Source organism: Morone saxatilis, unplaced genomic scaffold (assembly GCF_004916995.1).
Source record: "Morone saxatilis isolate NCDOM2014 unplaced genomic scaffold, NCSU_SB_2.0 Contig2, whole genome shotgun sequence".
NCBI lineage: Eukaryota > Metazoa > Chordata > Actinopteri > Moronidae > Morone > Morone saxatilis.
The window spans coordinates 3949640-3959524 of record NW_023339762.1 but is presented as its reverse complement, the minus strand read 5'-3'; the positions used below and the strand labels follow the sequence as shown (position 1 = coordinate 3959524).

Genomic DNA, 9885 nt, shown 5'->3' with positions numbered 1-9885 from the left:
CAGGTTCCTCTGGCTCGTCCTAGTGCTCCTAATGGCATTTGCAAGAAAGTCTTTCTTGGCTCTGATTGGTTGTTTTTGTTCAGGTCGGGTGTATTTTTGTAAAAGTTACCTACTGCAGCTTTAAACCCTTTCCCACCCAAAACAGTAAAATTTGATTTGTCCAATAATGTTTGATTAATCTTTGTCTTCAACAGACAAATGTGAGACAACAGAAAACTAACTAAACCAGACAGACTAATGGAGACAACAGTTCCCTCCAGATTTAGACTTGATTCAATCAGTCAGACCTGAGAGTCCTTTCCAGGTTTACATCATGTTCCTGAACTCAGTGGCTAAAGCACTTTCCACTTCATTCAAAAAAGATAAATGAGGTGAGGATCATAGTAAATATCACCTGAGCCTTGACTGTTACTGTGAGCAACCACTGCACTTGAACCATAGCTTAAAGGAACAAGTGTGGAACGGATGTTAATGCTCGGAGATGTGTTGAGGGAATCTCTGCTAAATAGCAGTGATTCACACAGAGAACATTTAAGGCACTGTGGTTATGGTACATGAAACCACTGTAAAAAGGAGTAACAAAAGAGAACTGCTTAGTTCAGTATGTGCTATTGTAACCTGGCATGTGCGTATTTGTAACATATTTAATAGTTCTGCGTAGAAGAACCAAGGCTCAGCAGAGTTCATTTAAAACTCTACTGTATGTGTTGGATGTTTGAATGTCACATACTGTAAAAAAAAAATTAAAAAAAAAAGTTTCTGAATGTCAGATGTACTGTATACAGTATAATCTCTTTGTAACAGATTTAAAAAAAGATACATTTTTTTATTATTACTATTATTATTATTATTATTATCATTATTATTATTAATGTATAAATGATCAAGTTAATGATGAACCCAACAACCTACCATACAGGATTTTAAAAAGTGACACACAACCCTCAGTGATAATTAGAACATTTTCTACTCGAGAGATACTCCCAAGTTGATATCTCCAGTCTGTTAAAATCTCCTGGGCTTTCAGCTGCAAACTAACAGCAGTTTCAGCCTCCTTATATGGAGAACAGTCTCTGCTGTAGTACAGACTGTGGCCAGCACACAGTGCTGCTGAGTTTGTCGCAGCAGCTCAGTGTAGAGAGCAGCACTCATGTACAGTAACTGAATGAATAGTAAACGTATAATAAATACGATTCATGTTAATAAAATCAGTAAAACTACTCTTTTTCCCCACAGCAACCCTCCCTTATTGGTTAATTTTTGGTGAAACCAGAATCAGGAAAATCTAAAGAAAATAAAAATCTACCCAGTTTAAACTACCCAGAAACAATAGTATCCCTACCATATAAAACGCTTTACTATTTGTAATAATAAAAACATTCACTCTATGAAAGAAAAACAGCAATAAGTATAACTGCAGTTACCCTGAGGAAACATTGTCATACTTAATGTAGCAAATCTGTTAAAAAAAAAAAAAAAAGTCTGGACAGCTGCTCACAGAGTAAAGGGTGTTTTGTTAGGTCACTGTGTGTAATGGTGGTCATGGTGTGTGTTACTGTGTGAGAGGATGTGTGTACTGGGTCCAGCAGTGTCAGTGGGGGTGTTTGTCGCCTTCAGCTGACGGTGCCTCCTTTAGGAAGGGAGTGAAGGAAGAGCGCACGGTGCGGCCACAGAGAGGCTGCTGCACGCGGAAGTTGTTCACCATGCTCTTCTGTACCTCCTCCTCGGCTGAGGTAAAAAGAAGGCTCCGGAAGACCGCCAGCTAAAGGGGGAAAAGGGAAGAGTCTTACACAAAACGTTCACAGGCTGAGTAATTTCATCCTCTGTGTAAGAGTAATAGGTTGCATGTCTTGACGCTGTCATGCTGTCATGCAAGTTCAGCTACCTTCATTGTACTAAAAGCTGGGCACACCTCAAAATGATTTGGATTGCTGCAACGTGATAAGGGTTACCCTTTAGCTTCTGGAACCAGTTTCCGAAAGCATAGGCGCTACGTAAAGAAACTGAGGATGAGTTTTACTCTAAACGACAACAGGAGCCCTCTAGTGGCTGGTCTAGAGTTCCATTTCAGCTTAATGCTGCATTTAAAGATTATTTGGAAACAGCAAAAAAACATTAACCTTGAGGGCAGCTGATCACAAGATCACGCAAAATTCCATCTTTCTTCTATTTATCGTTTGTGGCCGCTACGGGAAGATACTACTGGGAAGCATGAGCTAGAGAGCTGCATTGGGATTACAAATCTCATGGGAGCGGGCGGTAAAAAACACCTGAGTCTGAGTCCCGGGATTTATCTTGCATCCACCAGAAGGATGGAGACATAGCTAACAAATTAAGTTGTGAGGAAAATTAAAGTGGGTTTTTACAAAGCAAGGCAAGGCTGCCATTTGGAGACGTTTCTCAGTTGTTACTGACACAGAAAAATAACATCTTTTCACCTGCGGGAAGAGTGAATAGTCAGAATGCTTGTGGCAGTGGAAACACACAGCGGGAGTGGGCGGTAATAGGCAGAAATCCACCGGGAGAAGAATTAAGAAAACAGCTATGGACCTGGTTTAACAGCAGGTGTGTGTGTGTGAGAAGTAACCATTTGCTCGAAAACAACTGCTATTTAAGTGTCTGCCCTTTTCCAAACAGTATCCCAAATGGTTCTGTATAACAAATACTAAATATTAGCATTTATTTGGAGTCGTGTTTCTAGCCATCTGATGAAAATCCAATATTTACTTTTCTTTGAGCTCTGTTGTGGCTTCCACCAACTTCTGAGAAAAATACCTGCAAAAGCTGCCTACTGTTTGGTGCTGGGCAGGTAGTATACAGCGAGTCTATCAATCTATTCAGCTCTCTGCTGAAAAAGATGTTACTGCAGCTTTAAGTTAAACTAAACCGAACTGAAATACATCTTGATAAAATTAAGCTCAATATTAAAACACAATCAACATTAAGCCACATTACAAAGAGTTTAGTTTAAAACACACTCAGATACCTGATCATGGCTGACTTCTATGTGCTGCTTCATAACGATCCAGGTGACGGACTCAGTCAGAGGGGGAGTGGTCAGAGAGCCATGGTAGGTCCAGTAGTCTTCAGTGTTGGTGGGTAACAGACAGGCAGGGTCGAACCTGGTAAACTCCACCACACTGTCCTGCAGACGGCCAGAGGGAGACACACAGAAACAAAATCTATGGTCAGTTAAGCTGTAAGCTGAATTACTTTGAACGTCACAGGCAGGAGACAAGGAAGATCACTGCTGAACTTTGCTGCACTGTTCATACAAAGGTTCTAATATTCTTAATATAATAAAATCATTAAAGTATTTCAATTATTAATACAACTATAAATGGGCCAAAATCCCAGAAGACATCCACTATCAGTACCACAGACTAATATAATAACAGAAAACTGGAACTATCTAAATACTACAACCATCATTATCTAATCATTATCCAATATAAAATATGTCAAATAAGTTATTACATAATGAGTGCTTCACAACTGTGACATTTCATCTGGCTGGACAAACACCAAGCTTATCAGACATTATTAATGATAAGCAGTGTAGTGGCAGTGATGTGAAAGAAGGGCAAACTATAACCTCCAGCCAGTCACCTTAGAAAGGTACAACCACCTATATGTATTTTCAGATAAGCTTTCTGACATTAAAAACTATCTTTATATAACTTCTGTTGGTAACAGGTAATAGGCTGTGCATTGGTTTACCATATGTGTAAATTCTAAAGTAACAAATAGCGTACAATAATGCATGTGATACAACTTTAGCTACTTCCAGATTTGGTTCCTGAATTTAGCTCTTGGGTGAAAAAGGTTAATCGTACTTGTAGATTTTCTGATTCCTGTGAAAAAGGCCTGTCTGACCAGTCCTGTAGTGTCTCTGCTAAACCACTAGAGGGCGTAGGTATCTACCTTCTAGCCCAGTGCTGTTTGAAATTGACTTTATAAGGGCCATTATATTTCCACGCTGGACTGATGAAAAAATTATTAGGAAATCAAGAGTGTGTGTGTGTGTGTGTGTGTGTGGACTAACCTTGTGTCTGATAGTAGGCAGAGCGTCAACCAGTTTCTGCAGCCCCTCGTGTCTCTTTCCCACCTGCACAAGGATTAGACATTAATCTGGGTTGCAATTACAGTGTAAACCTGCACATACCATGTAATGTATACAGCATTATCTGGATGGTGCAGTTCTCTGTGCAACAAGGTAGGCTGAAAGTTTGAAAGTGAGAGTGTGTGTTGTGTGTGTGGTATACCTTAAGAAAGACTCCGATAACAGCCAATCCGTTGTCCTCCATCACCGCCTCCTCAAACAAGCTGTACTTATCAGAGTTCCAGTGAACCAGGTGGAGCTGAAAACACACACAGGGTACACACGTATCATAACTCTGTGTGTGTGTGTGTCTGTGTGTGAGACTGTAAATCATGACCTTGATCTTTTTAACCCCTCTGCTCTGATTCCACTCAGCCACTCATTCTGTCCTCCAAATAACCCACTAATATTCCTACTTGCCTTGATTTTCAAAATAAGAGTTTTTTGTGCAACTCCAACGCTTTAAAAAAAAAAATATATATATTCTTGGCAATACAGGACAGGGCCTGTTCAAATTTAGTAGTCATCTTTAAATGGACACTCTGTTAACTCGCTTTCATGGTGTGCTTGGCCTTTCTCACCACAACCAATTATTCCACTTTCTGAATTGACCTCAGTTGTTCTCCAACATTAATTTGGCCACAGCTCAGGCTAACATACAATTAAACATTTCCAGGAAAACATAAATGGTAACTTTTTATTGGATGAAGGAAATGATAATTAACTTTAATTATATTTGTGGGACATTTAAATTGGAAAAAATTTCAACCCTTTTTGTCCGGTGATCTATATATATATATATTATATAAGTCATTTTCTATGATTGGGTATGGACAATACACGAAGGTTAACACAAATAGATTGGGCTTTCCATTTACATGCAAAGATGGCACAAAGTTGTCAGTCAGGACTGTAACTTGATCCTCTGCGCACGCACACACACACACACACACACACACACACACACACACACACACACACACACACACCACACACACAAACACACACACACAACCACACACACACAACACACCACCACACACACACACAAACACACACACACACCACCACACACGAAGACTGCTGAGTGATGGAGAACAGTGACCACAGACACATTCCCAACACCACCAAACCAGGGCACGGCAAAGGACACACACAGAGTCAGTGGAACCCCGTTGTTACATAAGTGTTGCTGAAGTTATGGAACAACATGAAAATAGAAAATATACCAGGTTTTGAACCCCACCCACTTTGGAGAGGGGCAAATACGCCGTCTAATGTTTGAATTTGGCTTTAATAATACAAAGAGAAATGCTGCAATACAGCTAGATCAAAGAACCTGGCAGCATGCCTGATACCGACTGTACAACCAGGAGAGGAGGGAAAGTTCCAGTATCGACATAACTTGATGTCATTAATACAATACCCTCAGTATTTTTCCAGGCATTCATGAGGGACACGTGAATAGAAGAAAAGTAAGTCAACATTTAACCTGTTAGCAGTGCTGATTTGTTTTCTTTCATTGCTCCTTTCTTCTTTTAACCCTTCAGAGACTGTGTGGTCATGTAGAAAGTAACTAATTATGAATTCAGACTCCCTCACTCTCTCTGTATCTAACTTTTCATTACATGCTTTCTTTAGCACTACATATCTTTTTCAGTCAGAGGCCTGGTCACATAATAACACACATACCTGTCCTACATGTGACTGCAGCACCTGTACTTAACATGCTCCACAAACCCAGCAGCAGGCATGTCCGGTTTTCTTTTTAAAGCAACAGAGGGTGTGTGCAACAAAGTACTGCTGTTACAGGTAATGAGGATGTCACGCATCAGTCCATTAGTGGACCCGAATATTCGACAACAGCAGGTGAGCTGCGTGTGGAGGAAGCTTGTGTTTCTCTGCAGATACGGGAGGGGGTGAGGAAGGGGACACTGTAGTGGCCTAGTTAACTGATCGCAGATGGGGTCAGTCCCTCAGACAGCTGAAGTTTTTGAATATACCAAAAAGTTGTATTCGGGACATCCTTAAAAGATGTTGCTTAGCACAATGTTGTTCATATGCAGCACAGAGCATGACACAGCTTTATCTGCCTAGCTCTACATCAGTCTATACACACCCACCGCGCTTTACAGGACTGTCGGATAACAACATCGACCAAAGGAACAGACTGAAAAAAAGAGTGATTATTGATGTGCACTCTCAGTTTGCATTTACTGACAAGATATTATTACATAGGGTAAGCTAATCTCAAAAAAACACTGAGGTGGAAGGAGTGGCTCTGTATTTTTTGATGTTCTACATTATACTGTAAAGTGTTCTTGTGTACACCTCCTGTACATGTTCACAACACTGAGGCAGATAAAAGCATTGCCTAAAGGGTATATGATATTATTTTAATATTAGAAAGAGAAAGAGAGACCCTGATATCCCTGCAGGAATTACAAATGTTTCACATTCTCTATCACAGTACCTCTGCAGGGAACAGCCTCCTGTCCAATGTGTGCTCTGACCCCCAGGCATTGCTCTCACCCCAGTGGAAGTGGAACTGGCACAGCCTGAATTTGTCTTGCAGGGGGCCCCCTTTCAGTGCTGCACCAAAAAGTAAAAGGACATGTAGATCAGTGCATCATACGGAACATTCCACAATCCTTTTCAGAAGAATGAAATGAATTGCCCTCTAAAGGAATCTCTGACTGTCTAGTATGTGTTAGCATTAGTATCTGCTTCCTCCTCCAAAAGGAGGAATTGATCCCACACCGGGCGTCTGCTGAGGAACAGGTTGTTCAGGCAGAAAGAACTGACCTAGATCAAGGAAATATGAGAGACAACAATAACCTATGAAGCTAGATAGTTTTATTATACCTGTAAAGTGTTTATCAATGTCAGTAATAGTACCAACAGATAAGGAGCATCACATGTTGTTGTAATCAAACACTTAAAGACTGAATCTGTACTTATAATGCCTGTAGTCATCACTCACTCCATTGTTCCTTTGTTTATTTTACTGGTAATAAAATACTGCTCTCAACTTTTCACTGATATAAACCTGCTTTTGTTCTCTCAGTACTCGACTAAGCTCATAATACAAAGACTGAGGGCATGTGACACCTACAAAATGGTTTATTTTGGAGCTTTAAAACTTATAATAAAGTTTATTTGATGGTTTGGAAACATATACAGTGTTTTGGTGTGGCCCAGTAATTATACCAAAATTACCAATGCTTTAAAGGCAGACTATATAGTAGTTGTTGAGGTCAGGACAGACACGCGAGTCACATGACAGTCACCAGATCCACGTGGCAGTTGTGGTTTTTATCACCAGCTTTAAGTGCAGCATTGATTACTGGATTTCCCAACAGACAGAGAGCTCTTTAAGGGGGGGTGAAGAAAGAGATTATCCTCCTGTGTGAATCAAAACATGCGTTCCCCTTGCTGAGATTTCCTTTAAGTTCACTCAGATATTAAAGGAAACTACTGACTTGCTCACAGTCTATGAGTTAATAAAGAGGAACTTTATTAGTGGCACAAACTTGTGCTTTCTACTTTCTAGATTTCCAAGGGACAATTAAGGGCCAGACTTCAGAAAGTATACATTGAGCCACAACAGATTACTTACTGGACTTGTCTGTGGTGTCATCATACTCGACCAGAAAGGAGTAACCGTTGTTCCAGATTTGTTGGCAGGTCTGCGGGTCGTAATCAGTGACCAGAGGCGTCAGCTGTGAGTCGAAGACGCTCTTTCGCACAACAATGTCGATGGGAGACTGACGATCACCTCCTGGTACCGCGAGGGGTCCCTGCCACATGGGATGCACTGGAGGAGAGGAGAGGATGAAGAGGCGAAGAAGAAGAAGAAGAAGAAGAAGAAGGAGGAGGAGAGGGAGGAAATCACAGTGAAAAAAGTCAGAGAATTTTTAAAAAACAGACAGAACTTGCTGCGTCTGCTGCCCCAGGGTAAAAAAAACAAAAACAAAAACAAAAAATGCTGACACCTACTTTTCATGTTGTGCTCTGCTGCTTGCTGCATTTTTAGACAGTCCATTTTGAGAGGAAAAAATCTAAAGGTGCCTCATAAAAATAATTCAAACGTAGTGTTTGAACAGTGCTAGGTACAAAGTCCTTCTTCCTTGAGCCGTTTAAAGGAACTGAATGGAAAAGGAGCAAGTGAGCAATAGTACTTCCTTCTAACCCTCTTTTTTTTTTCCTTAAAGGAAATTGCAAAATAAGAGAGAAGTGGGCTGGCTGTACAGAAAGTGACACGCGGAATGTCCTGGCACGCCCCCAGCTCCCCTCCACAGCGGGGGAATCAGACCAGGACCTCTGGCCGGTCAAACCGCCAGCTCCGGCCAACGTCTGTCAACGGACCTGACTTCTAATTACCCGAAACTCCGCTCACTTTCCCCACCTCCCTCCTTCTTATTTTCCTTTACCCTGGAAATCCACTCAAAACACATTCATTCACTTATTAATCTTCCACTTAGTTAAAAAGATTGTGCGATCCCTCTCCCGATCAAGATCTATAGAAAAGCAGTCAGGTGTAGTTGTCAAAGGGCACAAAAGCAGCACAGTCTATTGTTTTCCTCTCCATTCATCCAGCACAGGGCTTGAGGTTTCCGCTGAGAGCCGAGTTGAACAGGTCTGACTGGGAGATGACCTTCATCTACATCGGATTTCAGCGGCTCCTCCTGGGGGAGTTGGCTGCCCGACTCTGTTATTGCACGAACACACAATAACTGCTTGCAAAGCCATTGGTGCTCAATCACTGGGTAATGGTAAGCTGTGAGGTTGTTCTGATTGGAGGTTTGTCAGTGCCACTGTGTCACTCTGCAGTGCTCCTTCAAGTGTCACATGACGACCAGCTGTCCTGAATCAGAATATGACGTGTGTGTATGAAGAGTTCTGCCAGCTGAGTCTGAGCATTTGCCACGAGGAGCGAACACGAACAGATAAATGGCCTGCTGTGGATTTTATTTATTATATATATATTTATTTAAGTGCAATAATATAGATCTGTCCTGTAGAGCCTTGTGCAAACACTGAGCCCCTACCGGTGAAAGATGGGGGAAGCGATTCTGCCGAAATCCAACAGCATGACTATTACTGTAATATAGTGAAATCAACAACACAGAAAGCTAACATGCAGAGGACGCAACGGTTTACCAGAGCCAGCACATCCGCTCCAAACAGCGATACTCACAACTCTCCTGCAACAATAGCTAACATCACAACAGCAGAACATCTGGCAAATTAGAAAGTAACTGCTGTATGCCTTACAAAATCAGTCAACCGTAATGAATGATTTGAGGTAAATGGGCTAACACAGTGGAACATCAAAAGATTAGTCATCATCTTCCACATTCTTCATTGGAAATCATGTCTACTGAAGACCCGATCAACACTGCTGATGGTGATGTGAGACTGTAGGTTATCCAGAGAAATAGTTTATTTCCTTGAAAGAGAAGCCTGAAACTATCAGCATGACTAGATATCACAAGGAGTACGAGGTCAAATATGTGTTTGTGTATTTTGGGTTAACTAACCCTTCAAAGGATAATTTCAGTTTATAGAAACTTGAGATCTGCTGTATAGAGCGGGGATCTGGAAACTTCACTTCAACAAACTCCAACGGGGCAAGAAACCTGAGGAGAAGTCAGAATAAACAGTTGAGCCACAGGTTTGTGGACCACCGATTTGAAGGCTTGAGTTTGGAGTTATGGCCGTCGGCCATCTTGTTTTTTTGAAGCCAGAAATGACAATATTTATGATGGGTAATGTAATGT

The 9885-nt window shown here is 41.2% G+C and overlaps 1 protein-coding gene across 2 annotated transcripts in view; it reads right to left on the bottom strand.

Annotated features, from left to right (window-relative positions):
* Positions 1–27: 27 nt before the first annotated feature.
* ca5a (carbonic anhydrase Va) overlaps positions 28–9885 on the bottom strand; it is a 13417-nt gene continuing 3559 nt past the window's right edge. Inside the window, exons 1-7 of one of the 2 annotated variants that reach the window (XM_035665413.1) lie at positions 8102–9079; positions 7722–7919; positions 6576–6694; positions 4266–4361; positions 4046–4108; positions 2987–3145; positions 28–1762 (exon numbers count right to left, since the gene is read on the bottom strand). In XM_035665413.1, the coding sequence (XP_035521306.1) occupies positions 1592–1762; positions 2987–3145; positions 4046–4108; positions 4266–4361; positions 6576–6694; positions 7722–7919; positions 8102–8147 (852 nt within the window). In that variant the 5' untranslated portion in view covers positions 8148–9079 and the 3' untranslated portion in view covers positions 28–1591. Of the gene's footprint in view, positions 1763–2986; positions 3146–4045; positions 4109–4265; positions 4362–6575; positions 6695–7721; positions 7920–8101; positions 9080–9885 lie in introns of those variants that run through there. The other variant, XM_035665412.1, reaches the window with a different exon arrangement.